Consider the following 21,153-nt stretch of genomic DNA (forward strand, 5'->3'; position numbering starts at 1 on the left):
CTCTGAGAATTCTGCCAAGTCACTGGCTTATAATAATATTGATAATGGTTTCAAATTTTTGCACCGCCCTTTAGTCGGAGAAATCGACCCCTGGACTTATTCCCTGTAAGCCTGGTGCTTATTCTATCAGTTACTTCTGCTGAACAGCTAAGTTATGGGGATGCAAACACCAACATCGGTTGTCAAACAATGGTGGTGGGGGGACAAACACAGACACAAATACACACACAAAAATATTATATATATATATGTATGATGGGCTTCTTTCAGTTTCCATCTACCAAATTCACTCATGAGCTTTGGTTGGCCCGAAGCTATAGTAGAAGACACTCTTTAAAGCATAGAGTTGAATTTCGTATAGCCACCTGTTGGTAACTTTTCTCCCCCACCCATTCTGCAGGGGGTATAGCTATTTTCCTGGGCTCTTTTCACAGCTATACCCCATTCGAAATTTGCATTAGTTTTTGTATGAAAAAAAAAAATGGAAAGGAGGGTGTCTTATTTGTAGTTTGTAGAGAAAACATTAAACATGCCTGAAAAAGACATGGTCTCCCTCCCCCCAACTAAAAGGCATGAACTATGAAAGACGGTGAATAAGTACCTGGGGTACTCACAGAATAAAAACGTAAACACCTGAAAGACTTTCCTTCTATTCATTACTAAATGTCTTTCCCTCTTCATTGTTAAAAGTAAAGAAGCTAGAAAAGATCGATTGTATTTCAGTGTAATTGTCATTTTAAATGACTGAGGCTTTCTTTTCTCTGTCTCTATCGCTTCACTCTCTTTCTTTGTGGTTAAGAGAGTGAAGGTGTGTGGCTCAGTGGTTAGGGTACTTGGCCCACAATCGTAAAGTCATGAGTACGATTCCCTGCAGCACACTGTGTTTTTGAGCAAGGCACTCTACTTCACCTTGCTGCAGTCCATTCAGTTGGCAAAAATGAGTTGTAGCTGTAATTAAAAGGGGTCAGCCTTGTCACATTCTGTGTGAGGCTGAATCTTCCTGAGAACTACCTTATGGTATGCATGTCTGTGGAGTATTCAGCCACTTGTGCGTTAATTTTATGAGCAGACTGTTCATTGATCAGATAAACAGGAACCTTGTTGTCATAACCAATGGAGTGCCATTTTCAAAAAAAAGTGAAAGAAAAGGAAGTGCTCCATATCATAAGGCAAAAATGTCATACGTTTAGTATAAGCAGTGAAAGCTAAGATGAAATAATTGCTATTCCGTTGTGTATTTGCCCTCGACTCATACTAAGTTTGATAACAACAGCCTGTGCATTGGTATTTATCTGGGGGTTTGGCCTTCAGATCTGTGAGACCCACAAATGCCACTGTTAGGACCGGATTAACACCCATAGTGATCCTAACAACTAAAAAGATTTTCCTGCCCCTATATAGGATCTTTTTTATTTTCTTCCAACCACTTGAAGGTTTATCCTGCTCCAGTCCATTCAGCTGGCCAAAATGAGTTGTAGTTGTAATTCAAAGAAGTCAGCCTTGTCATATTCTGTGTGAGGCTGAATCTCCCTGAGAACTACATTAATGATATGCATGTCTGTGGAGTAATCAGCCATTTGTGAGTTAATTTTATCCTCGTGTGGTAATGAAAAGTGAAAGTGACATCCAATATTTGCTGTGTCTATGTATCTATGTATCAACTTTCCTTTGGATCTATGTATCTACTCTCTCTCACTTTCTCTCTTACTCTTTCACTTCCTCTCTGTCCCTCCTCTCTCTCGCTTTTAATTTAACAATGTGTGTATGTATCTATGTATCTACTTTTCTTGTGATGTGATAAACATTTAAAAACACAAAACGAACGCCGTCACCACTCACTGTCTCTTTCTTTCTCTCTCTCTCTCTCTCTTTCTCACGTCCTCTCTGAAACATTTAAAAACACAAAACGAATGCTGTCACCACTCACTGTTTCTCTCTTTCTCACTCTCTCTCTTTCTCTCTTACTTAATCTCTGTCCTCCTCTCTCTCGCTTTGCCACTCACTTTTTCTTTGAAGTAAGTGTGACACACCCCACAGGTACATACAAAAAGAACAAGGCCTAAGATTTTAGAGGAAAGAGCTAGTTGATTACATCACTCCCAGTGTTCGACGGGTGCTCTTTCATCAACCCCAAAAGGATGAAAGCAAAGTTGACCTTGGCAGAATTTGAACTCAGCACAAAAAGACATAAAGACACTAAGAATTTTGCCCAGGTTTAGTTGATACCATTGACTCCAGTATATAACTGGTACTTTACATTATTAACCCTGAAAATATGAAATGTAAAGTTGAACTCACAATCTAGAAAGATGGAATAAACACTGCATGGCATTTAGTCTGATGCTCTGATAATTTGGTGAGAGGGGTTTAGTCAATTAAGGTGGCCCCAGTACTTGGTTGGTGCTTTATTAACCTTAGAGGGATGAAAGGCAAAGTTGATCACAGTGGGATTTGGACTCACAATGTAAAGATCCAGAAGAAATACCACAAATCATTTCATCTTACGCTTTAATCTGCTAATCCACTGGCAATATGTAATCATCATCATCATCATCATTTAGTGTCTATTTTCCATGCTAGCATGGGTTGAATTGTTTGATTGGATCTGGCGAGTTGCAAGGCCGTGTCAAGCTCCTATATCATCTTTGGCATGGTTTCACTGGTTATATGCCCTTCCTAATGCCATCCACTCTACAGAGTGTACTGGATGTCTTTTTTGTGCCACTGGTATTTGTGATGTCACCAAGTAACTTGCAAGACAAGAAAATAGGTAGGGAAAAGAAAAGGCCTTCTCAACTAAATGGGGTACGAGTTGGGGTTAGTATTTAAAAGGAGGAGGAGGGGCACTGGTTCTCTGTCAAGTGTTGAGAGGCTAAAGTGTGATGGAAGAACAAAAATTAGGTGTCTTGCTATAGAAGAGATACAAGGCTACCTAGCATTATATAAGTGTAGATGGGAGTAACTGGAATAAAAGAGATGCTGGAATGCCAGAGCATCATCAAATACTAGAAAGTTGGTATCAGAAGATATAGACCCATGGTTCTTAACCATTTTTTTCTGTAGTGCCCCTTTTTAAGTAGTAGTTATGTGTAGTACCCACCTAAGTGACAAGTGAGGTATCATGACTAAACTAACTTAACATGGGTGACAATTTATAAATTTTACTAAAATTGTGATCACAATATATGAAATAAACAAGTAAGACTTTGTGCCTAAAAATACTATTCAAAACAGAAATATATCATTAAAATTTAGTTATTCTTGTTCAAACATGTCTTTAGTCACGATATATATTTATCTCTCATTTTATTTTAATAACCATTACTGGTTTTATCATGTATAATATAATTACTACTTTATGTAAAATTTAGTATGTTAGTAAGCCAAAATCAGTGGAGGCGCAATGGCCCAGTGGTTAGGGCAGTGGACTCATGGTCATAGGATCGCGGTTTCGATTCCCAGACCAGGCGTTGTGAGTGTTTATTGAGCGAAAACACCTAAAAGTTTCACGAGGCTCCGGCAGGGGATGGTGGCGAACCCTGCTGTACTCTTCCGCCACAACTTTCTCTCACTCTTACTTCCTGTTTCTGTTGTGCCTGTAATTCAAAGGGTCAGCCTTGTCACACTGTGTCACACTGAATATCCCCAAGAACTACGTTAAGGGTACACGTGTCTGTGGAGTGCTCAGCCACTTGCACGTTAATTTCACGAGCAGGCTGTTCCATTGATCGGATCAACTGGAACCCTCGACGTCGTAAGTGACGGAGTGCCAACAACAAGAAGCCAAAATCAGACTGGTGCCTGGTACAGCTCTCTGAACCCATGCCAGCATAGAAAATGGATGCTAAATGATTATGATGAACTATGTTACCTCACTGCCCCCTCACTACCCCCTAAAGCCTAACGCCCTCTTCAACTTGCCCAGCGGCCCTTGGGCTGGTACCGCTCAAGTTGAGAACCTCTGATAGAGACAGTAGATTGGTGGTGGGGCAGGAAATTTCATAAGAATGTGAGGAGAGTTATAGATGGTTAGAGAAGTGGGTGATGATGATTGTATCGAGTGGTGAACAAAGGTGGAGGTGTGGTTGAGGAGAAGTACAGCTCCGGAAGGAGAATAGATGGAAATTAGGAGAATGAAGCGCAAGGTATAGGAGTAGTGGGGAGGGAGATACAGAGGGGAGACATAAGGGGACTATAGAAAGTTGGGTGTGTTGGTAGGTATGAGAGGGCATTGAGAATGATAGATATGTGAGGTGTTAGAATTGGATAACAGAGAAGGGAGAGAGCAAGACTGAAGGCAAAGAAAGGAGGTGATTGGTGTAAATAGCATCCCCCCCCCCCCCCGGGGATTATAATGAAATCTGGAAGTGGTTTTGGGAGGATGGAAGGAGGGTATGTAATATGTGCTGATTCTGTTTTCAGATGGTTACAATAGCTGAATAGTACCATAGATAGAGGAGTGATGGGTGTTAGGGGATGAAATGTGGGGTAAATTTTGTGGGGCAGAAAGAGAGGGATGCGGGATAGGGCTCTGCACATACAAGCGTAACCGTGATTGCTTTAGGATATCGTTTTTTACTGTGATGGACAAATCTTCTTGAGTACAGCAAATTGCCAGTCATCTCTGTCCTTTGTTAATCTCCTCCTTGAAGCTCAGCAATTTGAGATTAGCTTTCACTACTTTGTCCAATGTTTTCTTGGGTCTCTCTCTTCCATAAGATTTTTGAATTGATCGTTTTTTTTTTGGAGACAGTCAAAATATATACTTAAAATATAAAATAAATTATGTAAAGTAAAGAGCTAAATTCTATTTAACAGATTCAATCAAATTATTACACTTCTAAAGCAGGGTCTGTCTGATATTTATTGATTCACTTAGAATTCTTAAAATAGGCAATAACAGAGGAATTCAAGACAAACTGCCCCTGGGAGCTCCTCTATGCTGATGACCTTGCACTAATAGCTGAGTCACTACCAGAACTGAAGATGAAGTTTCAGGTGTGGAAGCAAGGTTTAGAGTTGAAGGGCTTTAGAGTCAATCTAGCAAAAACCAAAGTTCAAGTAAGTAGGAAGGCAGACAAATCACAAACCCCTTCAGGTAGATGACCCTGCTTGATCTGTAAAAAAGGTGTAGGTAGAAACTCCATAAGATGTACCCAGTGTAAGCTGTGGACACACAAGAAGTGCAGCAATATCAAAGGAAGGTTAACTAGGAAGATAGTTTTTGTGCGTGGCAAATGCTCAGGGGCAATAAAGACCGAAAATGTACGGAAAATAGATTCCTTCACATGCCAGGGGGAGAAACTAGAAGTAGTTGATAGGTTCCGCTACCTAGGTGACCAAGTCTGTAGTGGAGGTGGATGCTCGAAGAGCGTAGCCACTAGAATAAGAATAGCTTGTGCAAAGTTTAGAAAGCTTCTACTTCTGCTGGTAACAAAGGGCCTCTTACTCAGAGTGAAAGGTAGACTGTATGATGCATGTGTGCGAACAGCCATACTACACAGCAGTGAAACATGGGCCGTGACTGCTGAGGACATGCGTAGACTTGAAAGAAATGAAGCTAGTATTATCTACTGGGTGTGTAATGTCAGTGTGCACACACAACAGAATGTAAGCACCCTGAGAGAAAAGTTGGACATAAGAAACATCAAATGTGGTGTGCAAGAGAGACAACTGCGCTGGTATGGTCATCTGATGCATATGGATAAGGACAGCTATGTGAAGAAGTATCAGACCCTAACAGTGGAAGCAATCTTTAGAAGAGGTTGACCCAGGAAGACATGGGATGGAGTGGTGAAGCTCAACCTTTGAACATTGGACCTCTCGAAGGCAATGACAAGAGACCAAGACCTTTGGAGATATGCTATGATTGAGAAGACCCGGCAAGGAAAGTGAGATTGCAGCTGTGAATGATACCAGTGTCACATAACCAGCCCATTTAAAAGTATCCTTGAATCACTGGGTGACACACTGTGCTTGAGAAAACCTGTTGAGTTAAGTGAAATCATAGTCGTGGCCAATACCAGTGCCGCCTGACTGGCACCTGTGCTGGTGGCACGTAATAAGCACCATTCAAACGTTGATTGATGCCAGTGCTGCCTGACTGGCTTGCCTGTCCTCAGTCAAATTGTCCAACCCATGCCAGCATGGAAAATGGATGTTAAACGATGATGATGATGTACTATGTATACAGTATGATGTTTATAGGATGAAAATTAAATAAAGAAAAGGAAAGATCATGATTTTATTTAACAGATACAAGTACAAATGAATACACTTGTAAAGTAAAGCGTGTTTTATCTTTATCAATCCAATAAAAAAAAATTACAGAACAAAGCTATTTTTAACACACACTATGCAAATTAAACAGCTTCAGAAACAATCTATTTATGCAATACCGGGTACAGTATATTGCATGGTATTGTACACTATTCCTGGACTTCTGGAAATTCTGTATTTGTGGAAGTAGATAAGAGGTACTGTATTCTTAACTTGATGACCCAAGAACATATTCACTTCCTAGTTTATATTGGTTGAATAAGCCAATGTAAAATGACAATAACAATCTCCTTCAGACCACATCTTACTGTGTTTAGGAAAAGCAAGTAGGACGCATTCGATAATATAGCCTTAAATAGACTCATTGTCTGAATAAAAGATAGGGTGATCATGATTAGAAAACCTTTGATCATACGTCTGATCCATTATGGGCTAAACAGCATCATTGAAATTAAACCTGATTTTATCTTTATCAGGTACTTGAGTTAAACAAGTATATTGGGTACATCGTTTACTTACCTCATTACCTGTGAGATAGTTGATGTGAATATCAAATGTCTAAAACTTCCTGTTTGTCTTTCCATAGACAACAATATTCATCAAAAGATGGTGTTATTAGCTCTGTTGACCTCAGCGGAACCAAAAATTGGGGGGACTTCTGGCATTCATACTTTTCCCATGATCTAGAATGACTTAAATGATGAGAATTGGTTCCAACTAGGACATGCTTCCACATTCTTACCACTACTCACTGAGGTAACAGTCCACATGGTTTACCACAGATAGTTATCATCATCACCATCATTTAACATCTATTTTCCATGGTGGCATGGGTTGGATAACTTGATAGGGTGACTGCACCAGGCTTCACTGTCTGTTTTGGCAGGGTTTTTACAGCTGGATGCCTTTCCTAACACCAACCACCTTAATGCCAGTAGGAGCACAAGTTAACAAGGATACCTTTTTATGGTCATTTGACATTCTAGAAATAGCAACCAAATCTTCATATCTCAGGAAATATGAGTTGGTCATGGCTGGTTTGCCTTTGAGTATTTGTATGTCTGATGATGAGTGACCGGAGGCTAAACAAGGATAACTTTAGAAATACGAAGTCAATGACAGGGCTTCTATATAGTTGTTCAACCTGTTACATTAGCAGAAGTCTACATTTAATAGAAGGGAGAGTGAGTGATGGGGGAAATGAGAAAGTATCCAAGAAGGACAACAGACATCAACTTTGTGTGTGTGTGTGTGTGTGTGTATGTACATATGTATGTGTCTACCTACCTATCTATCTATCTATCTATCCCTACATCTACCTCCTCCATCCACATAGTTTCTGTGGACCTGAGCAGGTCATTCAGTGTAAAGGGTTGTAACCAAATAATGCAAGGTGTTTTATCCATTACTCTGCAGATTCTGCAATCTACTTGCCATTCCTGTTAATTACAAATAAACTGAAATTATCGAATTTCAAGTTCAAGTACCATGACAGTAATAGAACAAAACAAAAAAAACAAACCCAAAACATAGTCACTGCAGTGAACATTAAAAAGTTAATGAGAAATAATTATGTGGACAATATTAGTAAATGAGCAATATTATAAAGGAACATGTTTCATTATCATTAGACCTCATTAGCCAAAAGCATAGATTGAAGTAGTGATGAAAGAATCATTAAGTATCTATTTAATGTTCAGATACTGCATAGACCTGTCATGGGCAAACTGCGGCCCATGAGACTTTCTGAATGGCACACCTAAAGGAAAATTACCTTGGATTTTTTCGGTAGTGGCTGATGATGATCCGTGTCTCATGTAGCCAGTTTCTCTAAAATTGTTGTCCATGCCTGGCATAGACCCCTATCCTTTCCCCTTCTGTTTAAGGTACATTTTATTGTTATCAAGAACAATGTCAGACTTTAATCTTATACATATCTATTGTAAGCTGTTATCTTCCTTTGCTTCTGGACTAAAGGCAAAAGGCATTTGGGTTGTGAATTCTTAATGTTAGCTTGGATAGTGGGAGCACATGTAATGGTAGTGTTGGAAAGTAGAGTGATGTTGCTCAGTTGAAGGCATGATTTAAAGATATATCCTGCAATGTTCTTTAAAGGTACTCATTAACTTGATTTGTGTTGGAGGACAAGATACACTGTAGATTGGAAATGATGAAACAGCTGTCTGCATCTATGTGTATATATTAATGTGTATGTAATTGTATCTATATGTTTGTGTGTGTATGTCTGCATGTACTTGTGTCTGTATGTGTTTATGCATCAATGTGTGTGTGTGTGTGTGTGTGAGAGAGAGAGAGAGAGAGAGAGAAAGGGATTGAGTGAGAAAGAAAGGAAAATAATGTAGTTACAGAAGTATTCTCTTAGTGATTAGTCTTGATAAAAGTATTGAGACAGTTAAGTGTAGGTCAAAGACTACTATTAAATGTTTGTGTTTAAAATCAATGTACATACAAGTGTTGTTTGGTGGTGATTATAATAGTGATGATATTTCTGGCAAATTAGCAAATAGAATTCTACTTAAAGTGCTTCAGTTGCTTTGATGGAAGATTACGATGGCTGGTGGTGACTAGCAGATTACTCAAAGTGTTAACATATTAGCAACATGGGTTTTTATCATGAGGGGCATGAAGTCTTTTAAGGAGCTGATAGCTGTCAGACAATATTCATTTATACTGCTTTATCGATCTGGCAGATATGAATATGAATATCTTTTCTTTGCTGAAGATATCTTCTAATAAGATATCTTCTGGAACATGTTTAGAGTTGTCCCTGTCTTTGTCAAAGATCATACTGTTCTCTTCCATCCACTGCATTGCCTGTTTTCGATTTTGAAAAATTTAGACTTAGGAGGTGTGATGTGTCAACTTGTTTAATATAAATAATTTTTGTTTCAAGTTGAGACATTCATAGCTTTGCTTGATTTAAGTGTTGTCTAATATTTGTGTCTCCTGGAATTGGTGTTGATTGATTAGATTTGTCACACTCACCTCATTGAATATGTTAGTTATTACTTACTTATTAATCTATGTTTATCTGTCCTAACTAATGTCAAGGTAGCTTATATCTATATGACTGGAAGTATTACAATTTCTACTACATTACTAGTTTGCTTTCGAATTCTTATTGTTTAGTCCTTTAGCATTTAAACTGGCCTTATCCTACCCAAATATTTTACCCATTTATGTTTAGACCAGCCAAATCAGGCATCTCACACCTACCCTTCAGTGCCATCCTAAAAATAAACAACCACTGTACCAAAATCTTGAAGCTACAAGATAATGCATGATTAATTCAAAAATAATAAATATGCATTACATTTGATAGTAATCTTAGTGCTAAAGGGTTAGCCCCCCCCTCTTTCTCCTTTGGTGGCCCTGCTTGAACCACTTTGGGAGAAGGATCAATAGCCAAATGCCTTCTAACTTCGACCATATTGTTTTCCCTCCTTTTTTTAGTCTGGAATGCCTTTCATTATTGGTTTAATAGGCTTTTTGTTGTAGGGCTGATCAGAAGAGGAATAAGGTAGCCTCTGTATTGTCATTCAACCTGCTAGAAATAGTAGCAAAATCTCCCTCAAATCACACCCTCTATAATCTCATTAAAAAATGTACATATTGGATAATGTAGTCCTAAATAAACCATGTCTGAAAAAAAAAAGGGACGGGTGTGACTGGAATACAATATATGCAGTGTCCTTTTTCCTAAATACAATATAGGGTGTAATGTTAGGGAAATTTGGCTGCTATTTCTAGCAGATTGAATAATGATGGAGAGAGCCTTCTTTGTTGGCTTTCTTTCAATTTTTTTCCCCCTACTTAGGTGATGTGTGAGGAAATAATATATTTTGTTTAGACAACGGACGAAAATAGATAAAATAATCAATGTAACATAGTAATTTCCTTCAAATAACTTCTATTTCACTGAAGTTTCTACTTAGTTTCCAGTTGTTCCTGTCATTCAATCAACCATCCATCTACCCTGTCAGTTAAATTATTTTGTTGTTGTTATTTAGTCCCTAGTCAGCACTATTTGAACAGACATAAAATCAAAAGCATTCCAACCATAACTATCGAGTCTGTTTTCTTTTTTTTTCAGATATAGTATATCTAGGTCTATATTATCCAAAGTGTTCTGCAGTAGATTTAGCTGCTACTCCATGCAAGTCACACGGGTTCATAGAGGTTCTTTTATTCCTTTGGTCGAGCCCTGTTGTCCTGTAATCAGAGGTATTTCAGCCGACTCACAGAAATTGCATATTTAGGACTACATTATCAAATACCCTTCCTTTTAAGATTGTAGGATGTGATTTAGGGAAAGTTGGCTGTTATTTTTTGTAAGTCAAGTGGCAATGGTTGGTTTGTGTATATTATTGTTATTTTGGATACCACCACACTGCTACCACTACCATCATCGCTGTTCCATGCTGAAAGAAGTTTGAAAGGTTTACATAACAGTCAACAGTGTAATTCTAGTAGAAGTGCTAAGCAATCTCATTAATGACATCTAATTCTGATACAGCTATTTCAAGCTAGGCTTTTCTCAGCTTCCTTTCAATATGCTCTACTTAGGAGATAGTGGCTCATAACATCAACATGCATACATAATACACATTACATTCTTCCAAGCATAACCACTGTTCTTTCTTCATAAAACAGGCCAGTGTTTCTGACACTAACTTGTACAGGGTCTCCGAGAGAACTTTGGTAAGGTAGCACAAAGGCACCAGGAATGATAGGGTGTCCTCTCAAAATTAAAAGTTGTATTTATTTATTTATTTTTAGTATACACACAGGTATGGCTATGTGGTAAGAAATTTGCTTCCCAACCACATAGTCTTAGATTCAGTCCCACTGCATGGCACCTTGGGCATGTGTCTTCTGCTATAGCCCCAGGCCGCCAGAGCCTTATGAGTAAATTTGGTCGATGGAAACTGAAAGAAATCTGTCATGTATATGTATGTATTATGTATGTGTGCGTGCGCATGTCTGTCCCCCCATCACTTGGACAACTGGTGTTGGTTTGTTTACATCCCCATAGCTTAGCAGTTCAGTAAAAGAGACCAACAGAATAAATACCAGACTTTAAAAAATAAATAAGTACTGGAGTGAATTTATTTGACTAAACCCCTCAAAGTGGTGTCTCAGCATGACTGCTGTTTTATGACCTAAACAAGTAGAAGGTAAAAGAAAGGATAAATACATATATAGAGAGAGAGGCAACCAGCAGATCGTCACGAGCCCTCTCCTTGGCACTCCTGGCTCTGAACTGTTGTATTGATTGACGCTACTCCATATAGGACCTGCATTATCTGTATACAGTACAGTCTGTCTTGCAGTATGTTTGTTGGGCAGTTAATAGTTATTATTCTAATTGCTATGTAAAATGAAATTGTTAACTGAAGTTTCTTTGCTGAGATCAGAAACTGGTGTATGTTGGAAATATGGCTTCTTGTCGGGATTTGGCTGTATAATAATTTGTGTTTAAGTAATCTATCATCATTATTACCACTGTCCCCAAGGCAGAATTGTTAGCTTGCCTAACAAAATGCTTAGCAGTAATTTGTCCGTTTTTACATTCTGAGTTCAAATTCTTTTGAGGTTGGCTTTGCCTTTCATCCTTTCAGGGTTGAAATAAGTACCAGTCAAGCATTGGGTTTGATGTAATCTACTAGCCTAGGCCTTGTGCCTAAAGTAGAAAAGATTACCACCACCACCTTCATCATCATAAACAGCAGTAGCAGGGATATCTCTGCCAACAGTTATGTTGTTAACCAGTTCTGAAGGACAAACCTCCTTCTTTAAGGCATTTTATCTATAACCATATTAAATAGTTAATGATTTATCTGTTTTCTTCAATACTATTTAGAAATCAAGTGATATGTTGATAATATTCTGAATAAACAACCACTGGCAAAATTTTGAAGTTACTGTTACTGTCGATCTTTATTCAGTCAATGTTTGTTGTTTTTGTGAATTTAAAAACTCTATATTTTTAACATATACATACATACACATATATATTTGTGTATATATGTGTATACTTATATATATATATATACAAGGGGTTGCTGAAACGTTGCTGGCTTTAAGGGTGTTGTGAAAGGCTTGGTTGGAGGCCCAACCTAATTCTTTTACAGGGCTTAGAAAAACTGAAGGACCATTGCAATAAGTGTATGAACCTGAGAGTGGAATATCTTGAATAAAATCACAATTAACTGATCCTCCTGTATTTCCTTTTACCCAAAGCCAAGAACTTTTCAGCACCTACTCATACATATACATATAAACCAAAATATAGAATTTTGTTCTAAATTAGAAATAGTTCTAGCCGAATATTTAATTAAACTGTTTTTGTAGAAAAGAAATTTGTTTGCCTAGAAATGACTAGTTATATTTAGTTTTGTATATATTCTTTGCTTTAGTTTTGGATTTATCTATTTTAGTAGTTTACAAATCAAATGGTTTGTTGCCAGTACCACACACAGATAAATGTATACGTATATTTGTGTGTGTGTGTGTGTGTGTGTGTGTGTGTGTGTGTTTATAATCATAGGTTTGCTCTCTCAGAGCACTCTTAGTAATAAATAACAACAAACATAGCTCACCCCTATAACTAAGAAAAAGTTCAACAAGTTCAAATAAATCCCCTCCCCACTGCAGCTCCCTGTAATTTAAATTATTATCTAACATTTTACTTTTGTGTTTTTTACAAATTAGCTGGGTAATGGGGGATCTGTTTTAATAATTGTCTTTCCCCTCTACACTTCAGTTGAAATCCTGACATTGCCAATGTAATTGCCTATTAACCTACTTCATGCATATAATGGATATTACTTAATAAGACAACTATTTCTGTACATATGACAAGGAAAATGAATTGCTTGCACTATGCTTGCATTGGAAATGTGTAGAAGAAACTAGCGATCAAGTTCACTTTGCAGCCATGTGGTTTTGAGTTCTGTCCCACTGCAAGGCACCTTGTGAGTGAATTTGGCAGGTGAAAACTGTGTGGAAGCCTGTAATATTTGTACATATAATATGTGTGTGTGTCTTTGCATTTGACCCCACTGATGTTGGTTTGTTTATGTCTGTCAGTTGTTAGGCAAAAGAGACCACTAGAATAAGTACTGGAGTCAATTCATTTGACAGACAGTGCCTCAGCATGGCCACAGTCTAATGACTGAAACAAGTAAAGGATAAAAGATATATATTGATAGAAACCACCTCAAGAAGTATTAACATAATTTGTAAATAAGATGAATTTGTGTGCCTTGTGTAGGTATTGACTAAACAGTAGAAGGCTTCTGTGCAAGTTACATAAAATATTATGAAAAATATTTTAATTTCTAATATATTCAACATATGAAGGTGACAAGGTGGCAGAATTGTTAGCATACTAGGCAAAATTCCTGAGTTCAAATTCCACCAAGGTTAACTTTGCCTTTTCTCCTTTTGGGGTTGGTAAAATAAATACCATTTGAGCGCTAAGTACCATTTGACTTACCCCTCCCTTGAACTTGCTGGCCTTGTGCCAAAATTTGAAACCAGTATATTCAACATATAAACAAGGTGTTGTCTCTGTTTTATTAAGTATAGGTTGAGTGGTTGCTAAATTTCTTTTAAAGGATTTTTTAATTTCACTTAATTACTTTTTTTTATATATTGATTACACTAATTTTCTATACCTATCTAAATGGGGTGGGCTTCTTTTATAAATTTAGGTTAAAAATAATTTGGCTATTTGCATGCTGTTGGATTACAGCTGTTTTAGTCACTTGGCTATTAAACCTGTGACTGAAAGGTTATCAATTTGTGTTGTTTCTATTGTATCTATACTATAAAAGGCATCTTTGATAAAGCTGCTTATTTCACACTAACCTTGTCCTCCAAATAAAATAAATGAAACCATAGAACCAGAGAAAACTAGCACTGATCTACATTGGCAGATGAGAAACTCAAATAGTTCATTAAGTGGAATAAGTCTGCCATGCATCCTAGTTGAATGTCACTGTTAACTAATTTGTTTGTCCCTAGCTTGTGGTTCTGGGTTCAGCACTTTCTATGTTAAATTTTGATAGACAGTGGTTTGTATCTAAGGTGAGCATGCTCTTACATGTGTTTACTGTGATAGCTGTTGGTAATAGCAGTGGATTCAAGGAAGCATTTTACTGTGGTTTTGTAGCTAGACATGTATTTTGTAGCTAGGTGTTTATGGAACTGTTAACTTTGAAGTAGGAGGGAGAGGTTGTTTTTGTCAGCCATGTAGATTGAGAAAAGTAGAGTTATAGGCCATGCCTTATATTGCAATACATTGGTTGAAGCAAAGTTTGAAGTAATGATCATGTGATCAATAGTCCAGCGACTTTAATCTCACAATATTGAAAGACTAATGAGTAGTTAAGATGATTGACACCTCTCACTTGCAGTATTTTTTTTTTTTCACATTCTTGCCAAAGATTCTATTTTTTTTTTGCCTACAAGATCCCCAATTACAATAAGGGGAAGCCTGGAGATATTTAAGATTGTTTGTTTTTGTTTTGCTTTGCTGATTAACCCCAGGCTAGCTTTGCTTGAGTGAACATGCATGATCAAAGACATTTCTGTCACCATCATTCTAGTCCTTTTTCTGCCAATGTATTTGGAACCATATCACCCAATGTATCTTTTTATTTTTAAAAACTAATAGTTTATTTACCAAAAAGAAATGCATCACAAGAGAGAATCAAATTTATGTGACATGTTGGAACTAAAAACAGTTCTTTAAATAAATTTTGCTGTGATGATACAAAATATCATAAACTGTCCATTGTTGTTGTATTAAAAAGGAAGCTTTTGGATCATCTTTGACTGCGACCAAACTGGGAGCCATTATATAAAATTTTGGCATGTTGGAAATAAGAATTAAATTCCATCAAATCACACTTCATGGCATCAAGGCTTCAAAAAATGAAGAACACATTGGATAATGTAGTCTTAGATACCCTCCTCCCACTCTAAAGCTGGAATATTTTTTATCATAAGGTTTGGTCATTCAAGATTGACCTTGGACTAAATAGCATACAACAGCAATAACAACCAACCTGAAAGTGAGTGAAAAGCATGACAAATGTTGATTTTGGTGAAATTCTATGGATTATTATCTAACTGTTAATTAAAGCTAATGATGAATCAAGTTTGTGAGGTTGCCTTGATGTGGTTGCTTTACCTGCTAGAAATGTAACCAAATCAACCGAGTATCTTCAAAAAAAAAGGGAAGGGTACATTTGATTCTATAGTCCTAGGTACACTGGTTAAACAAAAGATGATGTAGTCATAACTGGAATGTCTTTGCTGATAGGTTTTCACCATCAAGGCTAACTTCGAGGTAAACAATGGCAGCACAAATGGTTTGTGTGTGTGTGTGTGTGTGTGTGTGTGTGTGTGTGTGTGTTGATGTTCTTAAGCTTTTGTTTGAAATTTGGTAAACTAAACAACTATAGTAAGTTGTTTTTAGTAGGATTATAAGGTTTGTGACTGCTAAACTTGTCTTTAGAAACAAATATTTTTCAATATTTACATAAGTTGGCAGAATCAATTATAGTGTTAAACACAAAGCCTTGTGGTATTTAGTCGTGACTATTTATTTGAGTTCAAATCCTACTGAGGTTAACTTAGCCTTTTTTCTTTTTAGAGTAAATAGAATAAAGTACCTATCAAGTATTGGGTGTTGATTTAATTGATTATATCCATCCCAAACATTTGAGACCTTGCATCAATGCTAGAAATTAATATTGACATGAACACTCTTGTAGTTGCTTCCCATCCACCCTTCCTTTTCTTCTGTCCTTAGGGTCAGCCTGACATCACATCACCACTTCTTTATCTCTATTTCCATCTTCACTCCAATTATTTCCATCGACACTTGTATGATATGAGTTACTTTGTATCACCCCTACAACAAGAAACCTGTTCCAGCCCCTTTTATACTTTAAATTCTCATTACTTAGCATAAAGCTGCCACCTTCTCTACTATAGTCCCTTTCAGTTGAAGGGGGTGTTGGTCTTGCAAGCTACATGGTGATCCATTATACTAGTGCCACAAAAGAAAAAGGGACCCAGTACACTCTATAAAGTGGTTGGCATTAGGAAATGCACCAAAGAAATCATGTCAAAGCAGACCAGACATTGGAGCATGATACAGTCCTGTGACCCATCAGATCCTGTCAAACTATCCAATTTGTGCCAGCATGGAAGACGGACATTAAAAAATGTTGTGACAATGTTGATGATGATACTGTGCTTCAATCTCTTCTATCTCCAATTGCTGGATGTTTACATGATACTATGCCAGGTTAGCTCTAGGAAACTAATTTCCAAATTTAAAAATAAATAAATGTGCATAGTTTAAATCCAGTTTGGTACTTAGTTTAGAAACTCAGAAACTCACTTGAAAGTTCCTAGTATGGATCCTGTTTTAGTGCTATGTACATAAGCAGGAATAAAACTGATTGAAATGTAGCTTAAATTAAAATTTTTTTAAATGTTTAATCTCTAGAGATAAAGCTGACAGTCAAAAAAATCATAATCTCTCTGGTAAACTAGCATTGTATCCCTGCTTATATTTTTGTGATTTAGATATTAGCAGTGTTGATTTGTTTTGCAATGTCTTATAGGTGCTGGTGATGATGCTTCTAGTTGTGCTGTGATGCTTGAGGTCTTACGTTCTATGTCCCAGAGGAGCACACCTTTGCGGCATAGTGTAATCTTCCTTTTTAACAGCGCCGAAGAGAATATGTTGCAGGTATGTTTGAATCTGTTGTCTTTGAATTGCTATTTTCTTTTGTAGTGGCCTTGTTGTACAGGCATGACTGTGTGTTTAAGAAGTTTGCTTTGCAACCATGTAGTTTTGGGTTCAGCCCCACTGCATAGCATCTTGGACAAGTATTTTGCACTATTATAGCCTTGGGTCAAGCAATGCTTTGTGAATGAATTTGGTAGATGAAAGCTGTGTGGAAGCCCATCATGTGTGTGTGTGTGTGTGTGTGTGTGTGTGTGTGTGTGTGTGTGGTTGTTAACCACTATTGATTTGTTTGTATTCCTGTTACTTAGTGCTTCAACAAAAAGGACCAGTAGAAGGAGTACCAGGTTTGAGAAAAACAAAATAATAATTACTGGGGTTGATTTGTTCAACTAAGTCCTTTGAGGTGGTACCCCTGTATGGCGTACCACCTCAAAGGATTTTTAATCACTGGACTGTATGTCCAGTGATTGAAACAAGCAAAATATAAAAGAAAGATAAAAGATGTAAATGTATAAACAACTTCTTGAATTCCAGCAGATTTTAAGCATCATTATGCATAGTTCTGGTGTCTTGGTACTGAACAAATAACAAAGTTTCGCCTAGATGCTGGTCTATTGAAGGTAGTAGTCCCATATGATCTAATGTTGAATGAATAAATCATTATGAGACACTTCAGTGGATTTGAACTCACAATCTTTTGGATTGCTATTTAATATCCTATCCACTTGGTCATCTTGCTTTTTCTTTTCTGTGTGGGATTTTGTTGTTGTTGATGGGACTACCCAAGTCAACCATAATCCATTAGACCTATGACCAAAGATTTTCCAGCAGTGGCTATCCTGTATTTTTACAGACACAGGATATCTAGAATTACATTATCCAATATATATACTTCCTTTTTTAAGATGGTAGATTATGGTTTAGTGGGAATTTGGCTGTTATTTCCAGCAAGTTGGGTGCCTATGCAGAGGTTCCCTTCTTGGCTTGATTGCTATTATTATTGTTTATAATATTAATGTCACAGTGATAAATTCTTGGGTGTAGGCAGTAGAGTCTGTTTATACTTTAAGATCTTCTGTACTTGCTATATTCATCTTTAGTTTGAAACAAATATTTGATATTTTTCGTTCATTTGGTGGAGTTTAATTCATGATAAGTAAGTGTACAATTCTTTGTTGATTTTGTTGATGAATATTCAGTTGTTCAATCAACTGAACTATCTGTTCATTGAATTAGCATGTAAGTGGCTGAGTATTCCACTGATATGTCTACCTTTAATGAAATTCTCAGGTAGAATCAGCATGACAAAGTATGTGACATGGTTGGACATCTGAATCAAGGCACCATCCATCCAACAGGCTTCAGCTCAGTCTGTCTGTCCAATTCATAAGGCTTAGTTTTGTTAAAGACCACAGTAAAAGCACTTTTCCAAGATGGAAATTGAACTAGGGAGCTAGTGATTGAGAAATGAACTTCGTTATCATTTGAATATGCTGTATCCATAATTTATCATAACACCTCACCCCTACACATTTTCTGTCTACCAAATTCACTTGAAAGTCATTGGTTGGCTATAGATGAAGACACTTACCCCTGAGGTACCATGTTTTTGGGAGTGAACCTGAAATCATGTGGTTGTTAAATAAGCTTCTTAACCACATTGCCATGCCTGTGCCTAGCCATGCCTGTGTCTGGCCATGCCTGTTACGAAATTTTAGTAAAGGATGTTGTTTTATATAATCATGACATTATGTCTGTCGTTCAGAGAGTCAGAAAGAGCTGCATGTGGTTCAAATGCAGTGCCAATTTGAGTTATCCATGTCAACTCTAGGTGGACAATTTAGTTTGATAACAATAGAAACCAAATTTCTCTGGGATCATATCGTACTATTGTGAGAACATTGTATAATATAGCATATGACATACTTAGACTGAAAAATGAGAGAATGATTGTAGCTGTAATGCTCTTGATTATGACCTGTGGTTGACCACTAGTAACTCTGTTGCATGTCACATGACACCACATCAAACTACTTCACACCCTTGACATATATCTGTATGAGGTCAACAAAATCTATGAAACTGCTCCGTCATCTACAAGTGTTGGTTGTCAATGTACTATCACTGGAATTTGTTGAGTTTTTCTTTTTCTATTTAAAAAAAAAAAAATATTTATATATTTTAGGCTAGCCATGGATTCATCACACAGCATCGATGGGCAAAAACAATCCGTGCCTTTGTCAACCTGGATGCAGCTGGAGCTGGTGGATGGGAGATAGTATTTCAAGCTGGTATGGTATTTTTATTACTATTATTATTGTTATTGTTGCTGCTGCTGCTGCTGTTGTTGAGGCAGTGAACTGGCAGAATCGTTAGCATGCTGGGCGAAGTGCTTAGCTGGGCATTTTGACTATCTTTACATTCTGAGTTCAAATTAGGCCAAGGTTGACTTTGCCTTTAATCTTTTCAGGGTTGATAAATTAAGTACCAGTGAAATACTGGTTGATGTAATTGACTATTCCCCTCCCCACAAAATTTCAGGCCTTGTGCCTATAGTAGAAGGGATTATTATTATTATTGTTGTTATTATTATTATTATTGAGTGAGAGAGCAGTGCATGCCATCAAAGTGACACAGGGGTAAAATATACGAAGTCCATTATACCCATCATGACTACCCATCTGATAAGGGGACACCAGGCACATGCATCACGACCATATGTGCACGACATGGTGATCTCATATCAAGATAAACAGCGCATGACCTTGCAGGTGGGGCCCAGTTAGAATTTTCTTCAGGTAGAGTAGCCCATCCCGCTCAAAAGGTCCCTGAATAAGGTTTGTTTAAGGATGTTGAGCAAAGCACCCATGTTTCCAAAGGTGAATTATTCAAACCCCAAAGAATTCCTCTCAACACATGACTACGATGCTCCCCCACTACTTCTGCTCATGATCAGAGATGCACATATCATCAGCCACCTAGGGACATGTTCAACTAGTTAAGGTTAGGGTTAGGGTTAGGTATTTGTAGCTCTCCGCTGGTTCTAACTCTTTTATGACATTTTGTTGGTCAAGGTTCACATTAGATGTTTTTGTCATTTTTCCTTTGATAAAGGTAGCTTTTGCACATTTATCAAGGCCAAATTGCATCCTGATGTCATCACTGAATTGTTTAACAATCGCTAGTAGGCCTTTGAGTTGTTGGTCACTTTTTGCAAAGAGCTTTAAATCATCCATGTAAATGAGATGATTTATATTTTTATCAAATATTTTATAACCATACTGTGCATCATTGAGCAATTTTAAGAGCGGTATTAGGGCTAGACAGAAGAGGAGTGGTGATAGTGAGTCACCCTGGAAAATGCCACATGAAATTCTTACATCTCCAGCATTTAGAGATTCATTGTCGTTGTTCAACGTCAGTGTGGTTCTCCATGATCTCATACTTACAGATAAAAAGTTTCGCAGAGTAGGAGCTATTTTATACATTTCCAGACATTTCCTAATCCAGCTATGTGGTAGGCTATCAAAGGCCTTTTTATAGTCTATCCAGGCTATTGACAAGTTTTTGTGTTGCTTGTGACAATCTTCTAAGATCATCTTATTGATGAGTAGCTGATCTTTACAACCATAAGATCCACGTTTACATCCCTTTTGCTCATTATGGAATATGCTACTTTCTATTAAAAAACTATAGGTGTACTCGGTTAGGACAGATGTTAGCGTCTTATACATTGTTGTTAAGCAGGTTATGGGTCGATAATTTTTTGGTTCGTTTGTTTCCTCATTTTTTGGAAGCAGGAATGTTAAACCATTATTATTATTATTATTATTATTATTATTATTATTATTATTATCATTATTAGTATTATTGTTGTTGTTATTGTTGCTGTTGCTGCTGCTGTTGCTGTTGTTGTTAAAGCAGTGAGCTGCTAGAATTGTTAGCATGCTGGACAAAATATTGAGCAGTATTTCATCTGTCTGGTTGGCTGAGAGCTATAATAGAAGACATTTGGCAAGTTACCTCACATTGGGACTGAAACCAAGATCACGTGGTTGGCAAATAAACTTCTTACC

At 37.2% G+C, this 21,153-nt stretch overlaps 1 protein-coding gene across 1 annotated transcript in view; it reads left to right on the forward strand.

Annotated features, from left to right (window-relative positions):
• The window catches only part of LOC106870731 (endoplasmic reticulum metallopeptidase 1), an 89,218-nt gene that overhangs the window by 20,035 nt on the left and 48,030 nt on the right, over positions 1-21,153 (forward strand). The window contains exons 2-3 of the mRNA XM_014916905.3: positions 16,950-17,077; positions 19,263-19,368. Coding sequence (XP_014772391.1) covers positions 16,950-17,077; positions 19,263-19,368 — 234 coding nt within the window. The remainder of the gene's footprint in view (positions 1-16,949; positions 17,078-19,262; positions 19,369-21,153) is intronic.

Source organism: Octopus bimaculoides, chromosome 4 (genome assembly GCF_046866305.1).
Source record: "Octopus bimaculoides isolate indiv1 chromosome 4, ASM4686630v1, whole genome shotgun sequence".
In the NCBI taxonomy this organism is placed as follows: Eukaryota; Metazoa; Mollusca; class Cephalopoda; order Octopoda; family Octopodidae; genus Octopus; species Octopus bimaculoides.